The 19,042-nt window shown below is 38.8% G+C and overlaps 1 protein-coding gene across 2 annotated transcripts; it reads right to left on the minus strand.

Annotated features, from left to right (window-relative positions):
- Nucleotides 1–244: 244 nt before the first annotated feature.
- Nucleotides 245–18,793, minus strand: LOC121859402 (myosin heavy chain, muscle-like). 2 transcript variants are annotated; one of them, XM_042356188.1, is made up of 22 exons: nucleotides 18,695–18,793; nucleotides 16,663–17,240; nucleotides 16,465–16,492; nucleotides 16,147–16,249; nucleotides 15,892–15,981; nucleotides 15,580–15,742; nucleotides 13,991–14,094; nucleotides 13,367–13,504; nucleotides 12,956–13,225; nucleotides 12,338–12,508; nucleotides 11,719–12,046; nucleotides 11,182–11,234; nucleotides 10,708–10,795; nucleotides 10,393–10,510; nucleotides 9,696–9,813; nucleotides 8,966–9,439; nucleotides 7,809–8,695; nucleotides 4,463–4,541; nucleotides 3,889–4,134; nucleotides 2,980–3,767; nucleotides 2,416–2,869; nucleotides 245–1,059 (listed from the first exon to the last, which is right to left on the minus strand). In XM_042356188.1, the coding sequence occupies exons 2-22, from the start codon at nucleotides 17,168–17,170 to the stop codon at nucleotides 526–528; spliced, it is 5,742 nt and encodes a 1,913-aa protein (XP_042212122.1). In that variant the 5' UTR covers nucleotides 17,171–17,240; nucleotides 18,695–18,793; the 3' UTR covers nucleotides 245–525. The 2 variants fall into 2 exon arrangements, with proteins under 2 accessions (XP_042212122.1, XP_042212123.1); XM_042356189.1 differs by lacking the exons at nucleotides 15,892–15,981; nucleotides 16,147–16,249; nucleotides 16,465–16,492; nucleotides 16,663–17,240; nucleotides 18,695–18,793 and adding an exon at nucleotides 14,493–14,554 and having other exon boundaries at nucleotides 15,580–15,690.
- Nucleotides 18,794–19,042: the final 249 nt, after the last annotated feature.

Genomic DNA, 19,042 nt, shown 5'->3' on the forward strand with positions numbered 1-19,042 from the left:
GTGATTTAGAAGAATGAAGAAATGCATTTTATAAAGGTGATGATAATAAACAATGCTACAGTTGTCTGAAAAAAAAAACCCAGAACGCATGAACGTATTGACAAGTAATCTTGGTAGCTGTAAACGGATAACAGCGACACTTGCTCCTATCATATCAAAGCAGTCGGGAATGTACAGTACAGTATAAGTTTTTATAAACGAAGGTTCATTTTATTAAATTAAAACAAGATAAATATTTTATATAGTTTTTATTTCTCTTTTAATTTAGATTTTTCAACGAATAGATGTAAACTGCAAAAAAAAAAAGAAGTTAAAAGTTAAATTATGGGCTTTCTTATTATCTTTTTTTTAGTCATGTTATATTGACATATCATATCTTGTAAGTGTTACAGTAATCTTCATATTTTAGTGAAAAATATAAGAACATAACAATGCCATAATTACGACAGGATTGTATATTGTTCTTCTGAAAATTGTAAAGATTGCAGGAATTCATTATGGATATTAACCTTATAGCCCATGAATCTAGGAATATATTACAGTAGTGTGCCCCTCGATTTCCTCCAACTCCTGCTGAGACTTGCGGAACTTGGCCAAGTTCAAGGCGGCGATCTCCTCGGCCTCCTCGATCTGGCGCTTGTAGGTCTTGATCTTCTGCTGCAGCTTCTCAACAAGATCACGCATTTTATCTTGGTTCTTCTTGTCCTCATCAGCCTGGAAGGTGAGCTCCTTGATGCGCCTCTCACACTTCCTCAGGTTCTTCTGAGCATCAGCGTGACGCCGAGATTCATCGTCCAGTTGACCTTCAAGTTCACGAATGCGGCTATCCAGCTTGCTCAAAGCCTTCTTACCGGTCTTCGCGGCGTTGCTCTCGCTTTCCTCAAGGCGAACTTGGAGTTCTTTAAGAGTAATTTCCAGACTCTTGCGCATCTTCTCCTGGGTCTGGGCGTGTTCCTGCTCAGCGCGGAGTTCATCAGCCAGGCGGGCGGCGTCAACCATGGCCTTCTTAGCCTTGTCCTCAGAGTTCCTTGATTCGTTCAGCATCTCGTCCAGATCAGCCTAAAATGGGTAAAGAAGGTATATGGATGATATCAATTTCAAATAGCGCCATCCTCATGTCTGATGGTTGGCAATCATGCGCGTCTACTCCATACATTTTCTGGATGGCTTAATCAGCCCTCCCAAATTTTATATACCTCTCGGGTCCTACTTCTCTTAGTTTTAACTAATGAAATTCAGTCTTTATCCCCTATTCCCTAACTATATGGCCAATCCATCTCGTTTTCTTATTCTATAAATTTCCCCAATTTCTCTCATTTCCCTAGGCAAATTTGATACTTTTTCATTTTCTTTTATTTTTGAGCAAAACTTATATCTAGTTTTCTCCTGTAGCACTACATTTCCAAGGCATCTCACCTTCTGGCATCTCCAGTAAGTGTTCATGTTAGTGACCATATTTGCATGTAACTGTCTTTTTTCTCAAAAAAAAAAAAAAATGATGGCCCCCTTTTGAAAGCTCTTTGAGGTTAGTGTATGATATACCTACTATATCAATTTTTATTTTTAATTTATCTTTCACGTCTACCATCTCAGCTTATGTCACTTCCTACATACACGAAATAGTCCACCTGTTAAAGTCCCCTAATGGCTCATACAATTCTTATTTTATGATTTTTTTTTTAAGAATTATTATTTCCGTATGACCACCTATTTTCGTATTGTGTCTTCGTTATCTGCAATAAGGGTAATATTGCAGTACTTACTGTATGTGCTTTCATCGCTACTTATAAATTCTCTCACAAAAAATTACGAATATTACGCAATGGTGGAGATACGTTAAGCACGTAGCCTCGTTCAAATCCCTATATAATCCTAAATCAAGCAATAATTTATATTGTCATACTTACTAGCACTGCAACTTTCTGTTGCTAGTAAAGAATTTCGAAAATTCTAGTATCTCCAACCTATAAGTTCTCTAAGTTTTACTTTACCAAATAATTCTATTAAACCCATTAAGAGATAGTCAACATTTTTTTTTAAATCTCGTAATCCTCTTTCTAATTCTGCGCTGAACTTCTGATAAATTAGTGTCTATTTTTGTCTCCATTCTATTTGAAATGTTTAATCAAACTTCAGACACATGGTTTATTGCACTAATTGTTCTGAAATGGGACATCCTAATGCACTGATTTTCAGGTAATGAGGCAAATATTGATACTATGAAATCAATGGGAAGATCTTCCTTGTACACGAACACTTACATGTTTTAGTCAGTCATTCAATTGCATTCCAGTTGTTTTGTTTGAGAAAATATACTGGACGCTGATCAACCCTATCTTATCTTAATCCTTATCATTTCTTCAATTTTGTAGCGGAAAAATGAATGTTAAAAACTTTTGCCAAAGTTTTACTTACCTGAAGTGTAGTCATTTCAGCCTCCAGCTTCCTCTTGGAAATGGCAAGAGCATTGTTTTGGACAGTGAAGTTGCCCACTTGGTCATTAACCTCATGAAGTTCCGACTCTGCATGACGACGACCACGGTCAGACTGTTCGAGCAGAGTGCGGGATTCTTCCAATTCGCCATTTATAGCGTTTGCTCGGCGTTCAGCAATGCCATATTGTTCTCGGTACTCTGAGGCCATACGTTGTTCTTCTTCAGCACGTAATTCTGCGTCTTTAACGTCGCTCTGAAGCTTCTTGATATGTTTTTGAAGGTCAGAGTTAGCCTTGTTGGAATGATCGAGGGCTATCTCGAGTTCGTTGATATCAGACTCCAGCTTCTTCTTTTGGCGAAGAGCTTCAGCCTTGCCCTTGGCTTCAGCTTCAAGAGAAGCTTGGATGGATTCGATAGCACGCATGTGGCATTTTCTGAAAAGTAGTTGGTTTGTTTATAATATAGTATATAAAAAAATGAAGTGAAGTGCAAATTTCCATTAAATTGCAGGCATCGATAAAATGTTGAGAAGTACATTACTTACCTTGTGTTGTCGAATTCTTCCTCCTTCTCCTGAATGCGCCTGTCAACCTCTTGTCTGACCTGGCTGAGTTCGAGCTGACTACGAAGCACCTTGTTCTCTTCCTGTTCAAGAGCAGCCTCAGCTTCTTCAAGAGCAGCCTGAAGCTCTTCTTTTTCGATTTCAAGACGCTTGTTGTTCTTCTCTAGTTCGTGGTAGGATCGACCACCTTCGCCAATTTGATCCATCAAGTCTTTGATTTCATCACCAAGATTCTTGTTCTCGCGGCGGACAGAGTCAAGTATTTCGATGTTTTCTTCATGGGCTGATTTAAAGCGGAAGAGTTCAGATGAATAGTTACGACACTCTTTCTGAGAAGAATCAAGCTCGGCAGCAAGGTCGTCAACCTTCAACTTCCATTCAGAAATGATCCTGTCGAAGTTCTTCTGTTTCTTTTCTGCAGCAATGGCAAGAGCTTGTGCACGTTCAACGGTACCGTGCATATCTTCAAGTTCGGAACTAAGGCGTTGTTTATTCTTCTCAAGGCTCAAGTTCCTGACATTGAGTTGCTCAATTTGTAGTTCTGCTTCATCTAGGCGACCAGCAAGTTTCGCACGAGCAACCTCAATCTCCTCAGCCCGGGCAATCCCCTCAGATTCATATTTTGCTCGCCACATCTGGGCTTCTGCGTTGGCTTTGGACAGTTGGCGCTGGACATCAGCTTTACCCTCAGCTTCTTCATCAAGCTGTTCGCGAAGTGCATCAATGTCACGCTCCAAGTTGCGGTATTTTCCGAGAATGGTTGCACGCTCCTGAGAAAAAAAAAGTTCAAGATTAAAGTATACTGTCTGTTACATATCTTCGTATTGAGGCAGATTAATTCTTTAACTGAGGTTCAAAAAGTTTTCTTTAAGCATATATAGAGAAACTTACCCTGCCCTCTTCGTCTGCGAATTTCTTGGCGTCCTCAAGCTGGTTCGTAAGAGATAGCTTCAGCTTAGACAGATTGTTAATTTGGTTTTCAGCCTCCTCAACTTGGCGAAGCAGATCAGCATTTTCAACAGCAAGCTTCTTCTTCGTAGCATCAAAGTCATTCAGTGTCCGGTTGGCTTCGTCAATTCGGCTGTTAAGGTCATTGAACTGTTGATGAAGTTGCTTGTTCGTCTTTTCAGCAGCAGCCTGGACGAAAAAAATGTAATTATTAACTTCTGATTCATATTGATGCTAATAATATTTCCTGACCATTTTAATTAATGTAATATATTATCCCACAAGTTTCGTGTTTGTTGTGGATTTCGGGCAAATTGATTTCATAGATATTTTATTAAAACTTTTAGATAAATTTATACACAGCCTAAAAGCTTCTTTCAGTAGAGGCAAAAAATACATTAGGATTACCTTACAAAATAGAAAAGATATTTATTATAAACATTAATCTTTGCTGTAGTTCCATATAAAAAATACTGAGCAAGTTAAACCTTCCTTCAACAAGACCTGTAGAGCTTACCTTATCTCGGGACAGGCTGTCCATTGCTGCCTTTGCATCATCAGCATCGCGTTTAATAGACTCCTTATCCTTCTCAGTCCTGAAAAAATTAATTTTATCCCCCCAAATTAATTGAATTTATCGATATAAATTCAATTAATATTTTTTTAATAAGTGCACCAAGAAATAACACACACACACACACACACAAACACACTGGTCTCGTCTACACTCATCTACACTACATCCACAACACAATCACCTGCACTTTATTAGCTTAATTGCACCTAACCCCTCAAACTAGATTTTTTTTTTATGGGGGCATTTTACGTTTCTGATACTTCAGGGATGCATGTGCATCCCCCTGTCAAACAGCTCTCTTTCTTTAAAACTGTAGCTGGAGATCGCAAAAAGAACAAATACATACACAAAAAACACATCTCTCTCTCTCTCTCTCTCTCTCTCTCTCTCTCTCTCTCTCTCTATATATATATATATATATATATATATATATATATATATATATATATATATATATATATATATATATATATAAATCACTGTAGGTGCGCGTGATCCAGGTATATGCTGATAACCACAAGGAAAAAGAAAACACGAAGTTCCCAAGCGCTTTCGTGTAATTCACGAATGAAGCAGGAGTCTTATTCTCTTACGTTTCGGCGTAATGTCTTCTTCAGAGAGAATGAGAGAATGATACTACAGACAGTCCCTTATATACCCTCTTAGTGGGTCATCTTGCCGTTTGCCCGGGATTAAAACTAAGAAGATAGCTGGGAAATAAAGATTCACAGATAAAAAGAAAAGTGAATTCATCACGGTGCCGCGGTCAAAGCGTGTTTGGAGTGTTGGCAGGTTTTAATGAGGGCGGGAATGATAATAGATTACGCGTTGGGCACGAAAATTAAGGACGTGGTGAACAAGAGATCTGAAAATAACAATAAAAAAAAACTACTACTACTACTACTACTACTACTACTACTACTACTACTACTACTAATAATAATAATAATAATAATAATAATAATAATAATAATAATAAAAACAATAATAATGATAAGGAAAAAAAGTGCCATATATAAGATTCCATGAAGTGCTTGTGTCGTTGCTTACTATGGGGAAACCTCAAGGGGTGTTGGGGGCGAGAATTAATGTGCATAAAAATGACATTAGAAACCATCGTACATCAAACTCGTTAGTGCTTCACTATGAAAGTCATGGCCACCTGTTAAAATGGTAGAAGGCGGAAACACTGCATAGAGGATATGAAAAAAGACGATCGAGGCAGCTTATATCACGACGAAAACACAAAATAAAACATCAAACCACAAGGAAGTCTTTCTGAGCCTGGCCTTGGCTTTGGAGTCATGAGTTATGAGGTGAAAGAAGATTATTAGGGGTTGAAGAAAAAGTGGTGAAACTGAAATACAGTAGGAGTAGAAAGAAACTGGATCCAACCAGATCGTTTCATCTTTCCTTTGGTGTTTTATCTTTGTTTTGTGTTTTGCTCCCTTGAGTCGAGCCTGGCCATGTCGCCGGGATACTGATATATAATCAAGCGTTGCGAAGAGGGCGGAAAGGGGCGCCTGTGGTAGAAGGGGTACCGCTCTTGCCTCGCAAGCAAGATGTTACGGGTTCGATTCCCGGGCAAGCGGAAGTTGTTTAGACACTCTTCCTAGCCCCCTTGGTCCCTGTTCACCTAGCAGTAAGTAGGTACCTGTTGTAAATCGAAAGGTTGCGAATTCGTATTCAGGGAAAGTTGTTGGAGCTTCTAAACTTGGAACTAACACAATCCGGAGGAGTGGTGACCCGAGGATCACACACCTAACACAGACAAAACCAAATACGTGCGCTATGCGCTTACCAAATAAACGCAGTCGTGTAAAGCCACTGCTCTATCTCTCCCACTAAAATTCTCTTCCTAACCTCCTGCTCCTTCCTCTGTCATCTTCCCCGCTCTGCCTTTCGCTTCCAACAACTTTGGAGCTTCTAAACTTGGAATTGGAGGACGGACGCTCTTGACTGGCAAGCGAGATGTCACTAGTTCCATTCCCGGGTCGGCGGAAAGTTTTTTGGACACTCTTCCTGGCACCCTTGGTCCCTGTTCACCTAGCAGTATGTAGGGACCTGTTGTAAATCGAAAAGTTGCGAATTTGTATTCAGGGAAAGTTGATACAAGTAATAAAAGCTCCAAAAGTTGTTGGTAGCGAAAGTCAGAGCAGGGAAGATAATAGAGGAAGAAACAGGGGGGTAAGGAAGGGAATTGTAGTGGGAGAGATAGTGCCGTGGCTTTACACGACTGCGTTTATTTGGTTAGCGCAAAGCGCACGAATTTGGTTTTTGTCTATGTTAGGTGTGTGATCCTCGGGTCACCACTCCTCCAGATTGTGTTAGATACAAGTAATAGAAGCTCCAACAACTTTCCCTGGATACGAAATCGCAACTTTTTTTATTTACAACAGGTACCTACTTACTGCTGGGTGAACAGGGACCAAGGGGGCCAGGAAGAGTGTCCAAACAACTTTCCGCCGGCCCGGGAATCGAACTCGTGACATTTCGCTTGCGAGACAAGAGCGGTACCGCTCAAGTTGTTGGAGCTTCTATTACATGTATCTATCAAGCCGCGGCTCTATCTCTCCCACTACAATTCCCTTCCTTACCCCCCTGCTTCTTCCTCTGTCTTCTTCCCCGTTCTGACTTTCGCTACCAACAACTTTTTGGAGCTTCTATTACAACTTTTTGGAGCTTCTATTACTTGTATCTATTGCATGAGGACGGAGACAGTGAGAGTAAACGGCAAATGAGGAGGACGTATTTGCGGGCAAACAGCGAGATCACCCGTGAAGGGGTATATAAATTTCTGTCTGTGATTATTTTGTAAACCGTAAGGTGTAAAGCCCACCTGCCTTCAATCTCCCACTTTATTTCCCACTTTCTGACTTTACCTTCCTCCTACACCTCCTGCATTCTTCAGAGCCTATAGCTCTCTTCTCTACTACTGTACTACAATTTTGTAAACCTAGAGAGTTCTATCACTCATTATTTTTTAATGTTGTTTGACTAGTGTAATTACTAACCTTGTTACACGCTTAAAGACCTTCGTTAGTGAAGCACAGTAAAAACATTATAACAACATTGTTTGGTATCATTCTGTCTGAGAAAGACAGAATGAAACTCCTGCTTCATTATACATTTCCTTATCACCATAATGAATCCAGTCAACAAATATATATATATATATATATATATATATATATATATATATATATATATATATATATATATATATATATATATATATATATATATATATATATATATATATATATATATATATATATAATCATACCTGGCTTTCATCTTATTGAGATAGTCGACCTGCTCGGACAGTTCATTGATGGCGTCATTATGTTTCTTGCGGAGAAGATTAAGAGCAGACTCGTGTTGTATGTTGGTCTCCTCGAGGTCACGGCGAAGTTTGGCCAGCTCAGATTCACGCTTTTTGTTTAGCTCGATCTGGGCGGCTGTGGCTCCACCAGCCTCATCCAGACGATCTCCCAGTTCTCCTAGTTCGCGGGCGAGGTTCGTTTTAGCCTTCTCAGCCTTGGCACGATTAGAACGCTCTTGTTCAACTTCTTGGTCTAGCTCATCAATGCGGGCCTGTAGTTCCTTGATCTGCCTCTGTGTTTTAATTGCCATACCTTGTTCTTCATCAACCTTATTGGCAAGTGAAGAAATCTCTTTATCTTTACGTTGAAGAGTGTTCTCTAACTCTCTCTGGTTGCGCTCGAGGTCAGAAACAGCTTCTTGTGTCAATTTAAGGTCACCTTCAACTTTCCTCTTGGCTTTCTCAACCTCATTACGTAACTTCTTCTCGCGTTCGAGTGAGTCTTCAAGCTCGTCAAGACCGGACTCAAGCTTTGATTTTACTTTGCTGAAATGATTGCATTTGTCTTCGATGCTCTGAAGATCCTCGGCGGTCTTCTGGTTACACTCCTGAAGGTGCTTCTTTTCTTTATTAATCTTATTAAGAAGTTCTTCTTGTTGGGCTATCTCTTCATTTAGGGTGTGAATCTGCTGATCCTTTGCGGATTTGTCTTGCTCAAGCTTCTGAATGCCTGTTTCAAGATCCTCGAAATCCTTTCTCATATTGTTAATCTCCTGTTCACTCTTCTTCTTGCCTTGGACCAGGGAATTGCGGGCTTCTTCCTCTTTACGAAGACGTTCGGTCGCTTCCTGTTTGAGAAAAAAGTATATATATATATATATATATATATATATATATATATATATATATATATATATATATATATATATATATATATATATATATATATATATATATATATATATATATATATATATATATATCACTGAAAGATAATTTCTGTTGACTTATTCATATTGACTTATTCATACTAAAGGTCTTTATATAATTAAGTGAATCAGAAGTGTTAACAGCGAAAAGTAAAATATTTGGTCCACTCCCTCTTTTGGCTAACTTACAGCGAGTTGTGATTGAATTTCAGCTTTCTGGCCCTGAAGTTTGGCTTGCTTTTCGTGAAATTCGGACAATCCTCCTTTGGTGGAATCAAGAGCAATCAAGAGACTGTTCCTTTCCTCTTGAAGAGCAGCATTGGTAATCTCGAGTTCCTTACGCAATATAACCTCCTTTGCGAACTGCTTCTCAGCTTTCTCGGCCGTCTGCTCAAGGTTACGAAGCTCGTCATCGATGCGTGTAACATTGAGACGGGGTTTGATTGCATTCCAGAGGCCGTACCAGAGCCAGGCGTGCATCACCTTATACCTTCTCAGACTGCGCTGGACAACAATGAGAGCAATACGCTGATCCTGAAGTTTCTTATAATACTTTCGGCTCTTCCAGCCACGAATCCATGACTGCAGCCAGGAAATGAGTGATGACACACGTTCGTCACGGATCTCCTCTAGAGTGCCCAAGACACCAGCGCGGAAGAATACCTGATGAAAGTCAATCATGTTTACTTGCAAGTCATAACAAGCCGCGTACACTGACTTGCGACTAGATTTACCTGGGTTTTCAAATTAGGCAATAGAAATTCCTTTGGCAATTTCAGACTGACATATATAAAACATGTATTTCTTCCTCCGAAGTTAGTTTTGACTTATAATATACTCCGAAATATGGATCTTTAAATATCACCAAATGGATATTACCAAAACAAAGCCAAAGAAAGAAAAGACTAATTATAATTACTTTAGTGTTGCCGCAGCGGTACAGCTCCTCATCCAGGCCAGCCTTTACGAAACAAGCCTTGGCGGCCTTCTTGTCGTCCTTGGCTTCAATCATCTCCCTCGATGCCAGGATAGCGTAGCTGTGAGAAGATTGGCGTCGTACAACCAACATTTGAAGCGTATACAACACATAAGATTTAATATTAATTAATATGCCTGAACTTTTAGATATGAGGAAGGTACTTTTATTGATTGATTGAATATAAATGATTGGACTAAACTGACAATAAATTATTAATATCGCATAGATAATGGGACACATATTTTTACAGGAAAAAGAAGTACAATATAATGTGAGTAAAATCTGTATCATTTTATTTAATAAGGAGCCATACATTCTTTAAAAAAAAAAGACTTGTGGAAAGAAGTGTAATTAACAGTAACACTGCAAAGGCACTTCACAAAGTCAAAGTATATGCGGGTGAGAAAGGTATCAGAATGGAAGAATGTACAGAGTTGTGTAACGTAAAGAGGTTCAGGATACCCAACACTAGAGATCCTTATGAGTAGTAAGGAAGCGATGTATTTGATATAACAATGGAATTTATAAGTATCTATCATCTACGTAATTTAGTATTTCTTGACGTATTGTTTTGCATCCGTTTTATTGTTAGCCACGTTCTATTATATTAAATAAGTTTATATGAACCCCAACTCACCGGTGCTTGAAGTCAGGGTACATCATCCTGTTGGGGAAGCCCTTACGGCAGATACGGATACCCTCAAGTACACCGTTACAAGTCAGTTGGTGCATGATCAGGGCGGCGTCAGTCACACCTGAAGGAGGGCAGAAAATGCGCATAGTTGTAAACAAGTTCAAATTATCTTCGGCTGCTGAGGGTTTCAGTATTTATTCAATTTTGGAGTCGTGTTGCGTTGCTATATTTATACTGTTCCATAACATCAAATGTTGAGCACAACTAATGAGGGAATTGGACATAAAAGACACTTCATTTTCACCATTTTCAACTTACCGGGAGACTTGGTCTCGTTGGGGACGATACAACGGATGAAGTGAGGGTGAGTAGAGTTGAGGGTCCTCATCAGGTTGTTCAACTGGTCCTGTGTGAGAAGGCATCAAGGACGAGGTTTAAATAAATATACACAACTATGAAATATACTGACATACATGTATACTGGCACTACGTACCTCAATTTCAGTGTTAATTCCGAGATTGTTTTCAGTAAACAGTTTTAGTAAAGGTGACCCAGAGCAATAATTGAAATACCACCAAACAGTGTGTTGTACAGTATTCATATTCTACGAAGTGTGTGTACTTTTAGGGTAAAGTAAAAGAATAATTGAAAACGCTAAGAGGCCTGCTGCCAAGGATAAGAAAATAAGATAAATACATTATTATTCTGCACGTATATTGTAAAGAGAATGTGAGCTAATATACGTTTTTCCCGAAGGCAAATTTATGAGAAAGCAAAACAAATTTCCTTACCCTGTATCCAGATGACACGGTTTTGAATGAACCGGACTTAGCACCGCGACCACCTAAAAGTAATAAAAGTTTTAATTTTTCTATGAAACTTTATTTCATATTCCAACCCACTGTATACATTCATTCGCCAGTTGTTATTCACATCATAAATTCAGTTCTTTGGCAAATAGATACTATTTTTTTTTGTATGTGGTGTAGTCTGATTGCAATGTGATTATCCTCCAGCACAATAAAACAATTAACTTTGATACAAAATAAGACTGAGTGAAGTTTATGAGCATCTTAGCCATCAGGATAGAAGACAGGTCTCAAATCTGTGGGGAAAGAAATGATATATTAGTTTGTACATGGTACAATAGTTACACATGAAAATAACTGCAAATTTTCGTAAAAAAGTAAGGAGCACCAATTTGAGCTATATGGATTTTATATTTCTAAGGAAACTTAAAAGAGAAAAAGAATTCCAAACGTAACGCTACGGTTTTAATTTGAAGTTTTGCTAAAAGACAGAAAAAACATTGATGCGTTACTTACCACCTTTACTTTCACCGGTTCCAGACTGTCCGGGATGGTCAGCGAAGATCGTAACGACAAGTTCGTTGCTGGACTTCTTGAGCTGGTCAACAACAGTGTCATTGAGGGGATCCTTGTTCTTCTCGAGCCAGCCACTCAGGTTGTAGCTGACAGTACCAGCGTAGTGAACAATGGCGAAGTGAGCTTCTGGCTGACCAGCCTTGGGTGGCTTGGGCTTGATGAACACAGGAGACTTGCCAAGGTGGTTAACGTTTAACTTCTCCTGGAATGTCTTATCAGTAGCCTTGGGGAACATGGACTCTTCCTCAAGGATGGAGAGAAGGCCCATTTTCTGTTGAATGGTCACACATATTAAAATGTTCTCAGGGAAGACGAAAATATAAATTATAAATCAGGTCCCGGAAATTTATTGGCCATCTTGTGACGAATTTATATTTTAAGAAGTAACCTGCTTATATGCCTATTATGAACCATCAACAGTTACATAAATTGAGACAGTTCACAATTAAATAGTTATCAATGTGTAAGATGACTTTTCTTGACATAATTTCAATTTCTGTACCAGTTGATGGTTCATAATTGGAATATAAACTTAAAAGTATATGAGTTTGTGGGAAGTTACCTTCTCGAAGAGCTCGATGCAGGCCTGCAGATCCATACCGAAGTCCACGAAGGCCCAGTTGATGCCTTCCTTCTTGTATTCCTCCTGCTCCAGCACAAACATGTGATGGTTGAAGAACTGTTGCAGCTTCTCGTTACAGAAGTTGATGCAGATCTGCTCGAAGCCGTTGTACTGGTGGAGGTAAAAAAATTATCGACTAGAAATTATGAACCAAGTGAAATGTGCTGTTGGACTTTATATAATAGGATTACATTCTTACATATAATAATAATAACAATAATAATAATAATAATAACAATAATAATAATAATAATAATAATAATGATAATAATAATAATATTATTATTATTATGATTATTATTATTACTATTTCTAATACGAATAACACACACACATATATATATATATATATATATATATATATATATATATATATATATATATATATATATATATATATATATATATATATATATATATATATTGCATTTGTTTCTAATGCTCTTATAAATTGGTATGTGTATAGAAAATTGTCATCTTTTCAGTGTTTTGTATAAGAATGGTAATGGCTCATAAATATCATAAAGTGTTAGGAGCAAAATAGTTTTATTAACTTACATCGAAGATCTCGAAGCCGGCGATATCGAGCACACCGATGAACATAGCTCGTTTCAGGCCAGTCTCAAGAGTCACGTTACACTTTTGTACCAGGAACTTGAAGACACGATCGAAGAGACCCTTAGCCAAGGCACCGATGGAGTAATTACACTGGTTCACGTTCATGCCCTTGGCTACGAACTCGGCACCGACCTTGATCTTGGGCTTGGTAATGTTCCTGTACAGGTCATCACCATCAGTGCCCAGCAACGTGGCGACCTTGTCACCAACCTAATGGAAACAATAAATTATCCTCAGCCACGATGTTCAACACAAATGCATATGACTGGTTCATACCATAACTAGCACTATCATTATATTATCATGAGTACTTCAGTGAACCAACTGAAAGTAAGATACTGAATACTGTACCTCAGTACCGTCGGCTTCAGCCTGCTCCTCGCGACCTCTCTGCTTGAACTTCATCTCTCCCATGTGCATGACAGCGGCGGTGACCTTGTAGACGTTCGAAATTTCAGTTGGGTTGAAGCCAAGAATGTCGAAGGCATCCTGAAATTAGATAAAGAAATAAAGCTGAAACTTTATTAATCAAAGAATATGGAACTATTGTTCATAGCTTATAAATCTGCAGCTGCTACTGCAAAATTTTAATTGTGACACATTAAACCATTCAAGATACAAAATTGATTTAAGGAACCTGACATGTTAAGAACGAGCAAGACACTTAATGGAAAATACTTATGAGTATATATTATGATAAGAGATTATATACAAACACCTTTATCCATAGACGGAAAAATTTGCATCATTACTTGCAGACTGTTTTAAACAAACACACGGTTAAGACGAAGAAGGAACTTCATTGATTCATTTAGCTGTGGCGTGATTTTCGGGAGACACAATTATATATTTATGTAAATAACCACTGTCAAATTAATAAGTCAGTGATTGCATATCGATTGCAACTATTGTAAACTTTCAGTGAAACACACACCGGTGGTTGGGCCGGATAATACACCTAGTTAAACCACTCACGTGACAGAACTGCATGTCCTCGCCGTCATCAATGGAGGGGACGGTGACCTTGCCCTGAGACACGTAGTGATAATCGTAGATGTCGTCACTAAGTAAACACGAGGCTGCAGAAGGGAAAAAGTGTGAGTAATGGATCCCTATGATTAAGACTCATTTTTCTTATGCATCCCTTCTTGAAACTAAGGAATTCCTTCTTGGGAAAAAATATTATGTGATAAGTGGTCATATGCTATCTTCCGTGTTAGCTTTTAACAGTGTAAGTAGAAGTGGCCACTGAGAGAACACTTAGTCACACCGCTAAATTCAAAGATCCAACCGAGATTTATAAAGTAGAAAGTATCAAAGTCCGGCTGATTATTCTCTCAGGTTTGGACTTTAAACGAGTGTTGTAAAACTGAAGACATAAAGCAAAGGGGACAGAATATCGATTAATCGTCTTAGAATTCTTCGATATTCAAACCAATCCATAATAGGAGCTGCACTACGCAACAGCACAACTCACTTAACAGAAGTTTTCTCTGCTTCATCAGCGGAGGAGACAGTAATGTTGCTGCGATATTGTTGCTGTAATTTAGAAAACATCTTTTAAATGAGGAGCAAAGAATGTCACGCCAATGTGAATACCTAAAATATTAATGGTGCAATTGTCGTGTGGACACACACACACACACACACACACACACACACTCGCACACACACAAACAGATTTACTTTACGTACAGACAAAGCGACAGACAAACAGACAAACACCCATAGCCCACGATAGTTTAAACAGTCATAATTGGAAATTATTGCCTACTAACCAATTTGGTACTTGTAATGTGTTACTCAGAAGACAAATGAGTTTTAGTAAGAAAACTAATGGGTACGTATCGCATTTTAGAGCTATTTCGCATTGAAGAATAGTATTTTGTTTATAAAATATTATTTTGTCATTGTTTCGTTTATCTCTGAAGCGATGTTTTTCTCAGGACACGCCATACTGGGACAACCTTTATATAGTTATTAAGTATTACTAAAAAATATCCAAAAAAATAAATCTTAAGGCACTCGGAAATGTCGAAGTTTCTGGCTTAATGCCCACTTCATAATAACGATGAAAATAAATTGAAATACAATTTTTATTTGTACTAAAACGTAAAATAATAGAACATATATATATATATACATAATCAACACCTCACTCCGCCAGTATTCGAACCCACGATCTTAAGACTGTGACCTCGGAACTTTACCTCTGGGCCACCAGGACCACTAAAGTCAGTTCCCCACCCACGATCTTAAGACTGTGACCGGGGAATGTTACCTCTGGGCCACCAGGACACTAAAAGCAGTCCAAGACTGCTTTTAGTGTCCTGGTGGGGTGAGGTGTTGATTATATGTAGAAGTCCGCGTGCTTTATTCGGTTAATGAAATAATATATATATATATATATATATATATATATATATATATATATATATATATATATATATATATATATATATATATTTTTTTTTTTTTTTTTTTAATACAATACCTCCCTATACACTGATGTAAAATGGGGACACATAAGTAAAGTACAAGAGTCATAAAAAATAAATACTTACGCTTGAGCTCCTTAATCTGGTCGGACATCATCTCGTAGAAGATATGGTAGGAACGCTCGGCGGGCTGCTGGGAGATGACACGAGCCTTCTCCAGCAGGTAGACCTCAATATCAGCACCGGACAGCTTGCCATTTTGTTGGAAGTGGATACGGATGAACTTACCCTGTGTAGAGAACGGATGGCATGACCTCATGAAACTTGGGTTAGACACATTAAATGAACACTAATTTAATACAGAGTTTTGTTTCACAGAAAGTTACAATAATATTTTCTACTTTATGGTTATAGAGAAGAGAAGATGGTTCAACTCACGAAGCGGGAGGAGTTGTCGTTACGGGTGGTCTTGGCGTTACCGAAGGCCTCCAGTACAGGGTTGGTCTGGATGATCTGGTCTTCGAGGTTCTGAAGTGAAAGTGAGAGAGTTGCTTTATTACTACCGTGTCGGAGCAAACTACAGTATGTGTGTGTGTGTGTGTCTGTGTTGCGAAATAGTTTTATCTTGTATTACAATATCCATTAATATACAGTAGGTCCCAATTTGTGCAAGAAAATTTACATGCTTTTTACCTGTTTGCTCTCTTCGCCACTCTTCTTGGTGGTGGCGCCGACGTTGGCGAAGTAGGAGAGTACCTTCTTGGTGTTCTCTGTCTTACCAGCACCAGACTCACCGCTGTGGTAGGAAATATATTATTAGTTTTATTGAAAGATGCATCAAGTTACATTTAAAACTGACTATATAAACTATAAAAACATGCAAATCATATTATGTTTTTCAAAGTTAACTAACTTAAGAATGCTAAATTCTTTGTTATCTAAATTTAACATGCATGAAAACTACCGTACGTCATTGTTTGTGCTTGCATTTATAAATTCAAGTTGACTTACGTGATAAGCATAGACTGGTTTTCTCCACCTGTAAAATAAAAATAGAAATCAGTTGATAATAGAAGGGTAACTTGCTTACACGCCATTGTGAATGATATCAACTTTCTCTCTTATGTGAGTTATATGGCCATGCATTTCATCTATTTCGTTTTCCCCAACTTTATGTGTTGAGCAACATATTGGAAGCAAAGTATTCACCTTGCATCATGTTCATGTAGGCACCATCGGATATGGCGAAGAGATGAGGAGGCACTTCATTACGCCTCTTACCCTGGTAGATTTTGACTGTACGGTTGGTGTAGATGGGGTACCGCTTGTAGGGGTTGACGGCGATACAGAAGAGACCAGAGTAGGTGTAGATGAGCTTGGCGACGTAACGGCTCTTCAAGTTGTACAGGACGGAGGCATCGTTAAGGTAAGTCAAGTTAGACATGTCCTCGCATTTCTCGTACTTGGGAGGGTTGACTTGTCCAACGAGGTCCTTCTTCCAGCTCTTGGTCTCACCATTAGCCATAACGGTGACGAGATCGCCTTTGGTACCTTGGATCAGGCCTTCAACGAAGCCCTCCTTGGGATCAGGGACCCAGCAGGACTTCTTGGCGTCATAAGGCTTAGTTTGATCTTTCATCTTCATCTCCCTGGAGATGAACAAGAACTCGGAGGGGTCAGGGTCGGGACCCGTGCTCTTCTTCACGTGGCCGGGCATACTGGTGGTGGGTGCCTAAAGTTGTCGAAGCAGATTTTAAACTTCGATGGTATAGCTCTTTCGTTTATTCCTGCAAGTAAAAAAAAAAGTAATAAATAAAACAAACGTCAGCTCTCCACGTTACACAACATTCCTGCTGTAGTCTATATTGTCAAAGCAAGCGACTCCGTGCAAGAATTTGAGATTTACATTTTATAAACTGAAAGGTCGGGTAACCTTTATATTCAAATACTTGGGGTTTCATTTAAACAATAGATACTTTAATTCCTTTTCCAGAACCTCAAAAATACTCATACTTATTTTACCAATCCTAACAAAATTCTTATATGATCAATAAGCCTGAATTTATATGATAGTGAACTTGACAATCAAGAAAACATTTCCTCTATGTTTCAACATTTGTAATCCAGCTTATGAACTGATTTGGTTGCTGGTTTACGCTGGGGTACTGTACGTCCACTCAACTGTGGATGGGTGCTTAATTTTATGTTTAGAGAAGCGGCGGTCGAGTGCATTGCTGCCCACACTTTCCTTTTGTGTCCTATTAAAGGCTATGTCTTTAGAGTATAGTATCCTCCTAGACCTAACGACTATCTGGCGTATGAGACTCACTTTCACTTTTGCACAATACTGTTTAATTTCGGAAAAAAATCTTGCATTCATAACAAGTTGTGACACGTAGTTTATCAAGGAAGAAATTACAATAGATTGGTAATATATAACCTTTTAAGAACTGTTTGATAGCGTTTTAAAATATCAACATAGACCTTTCTTTCAATCGACAATCACGATATCAATCATAAAAATTACCACCGCCGTAGACGTGATGGGTTGTTCCTCTTCCACTGACAAGTCTGTTTCTGCAGTTACAAGTAAGTGTTATTTACTCTCTTGCTTCTACCTTCTTATCTGTTTATGCTTCTCGAGAAAACACTAGGTTTCCTTTCATTCTTGTTTCTCAGTTAAGGTAAATGTTTATAGCAATTGCCTCCAAATCTAACGATTCCGATTCGAGTTCCGCGGATGGCCACCGAGTGGGGAGCTGTTGAATGAGCACCTAATTTTACAGATGAGAAGTGAAAAGCATTAGAGTTCAGTGCTGGTCATACCGCCTTTTTGTAAAACGAAGGCCTAGTTTTCAGTTTGATACATCGACACTGCTCCTTACGGGCGATGAGGCCTATGGGCATGTATTCACCTCACTATTGCGAGGTGGAAACAGACAGATAATTTGCAAATAAATAAGAATATTGAATGAATAATTAAGAACTTAAAATTTCCGCTCATAAATCTAATACCCTACTAGGAGGAGACATTTAACGATACTGTTGTCATCTTACACCTCCGTTGTTGATAAAGTGACAGCACACCTTGAATACCTGGAAAATTTGTCAAATACACCAATTTTAGGGACTGATTGAAATAATCTAATACATAGAAAATATACGAAATAATAGAGCAAACAGAAGCACGGAAGAAAGTCACTAGTTTTCCAACACAGCAATATTCCTCAGGATAACTTACGACACGCTTCACTGCACTACCACCAGAACACCACCGTCTCAAGCACCCACCGGAGCGCGTCTGAAGGTGACCCGCAAGCAAGGTACCAGGTCAGTTAGCGCTGAGACCAAACGGGAATTGAGGAGAGGTTGGGGGGGCTGGCAAGCAAGTATCATGCAAAAATAGAGCCAACTGATCACGCTGACCATCGCCTTTTCGAGTCGAGTCTCTCCACCACAGTACACCCGGGTAAATTCTTCTGTTACAGACTGAAAATTATACCTAGACATCATGTACCTTAAAAATTTCATTACTTTTTTACACACACACGCACGCACGCACACACACGCACACACACCCACACACACA

This window comes from Homarus americanus, unplaced genomic scaffold, assembly GCF_018991925.1.
Source record: "Homarus americanus isolate GMGI-L3 unplaced genomic scaffold, GMGI_Hamer_2.0 scaffold7626, whole genome shotgun sequence".
Classification (NCBI taxonomy): Eukaryota; Metazoa; Arthropoda; class Malacostraca; order Decapoda; family Nephropidae; genus Homarus; species Homarus americanus.

What these genes read in the sequence shown, in the direction of transcription:
- LOC121859402 (XM_042356188.1), bottom strand. Translation starts at nt 17,170, where the DNA reads ATGCCCGGCCACGTGAAGAAGAGCACGGGTCCCGACCCTGACCCCTCC. An exon ending in CCGGCTTCGAGATCTTCGAT is followed by an intron (nt 12,509 to 12,955) that starts GTAAGTTAATAA and finishes TACCTCCACCAG; the next exon opens with TACAACGGCTTCGAGCAGAT. An exon ending in AAATTCAATCACAACTCGCT is followed by an intron (nt 8,696 to 8,965) that starts GTAAGTTAGCCA and finishes TTTCTCAAACAG; the next exon opens with GAAGCGACCGAACGTCTTCG.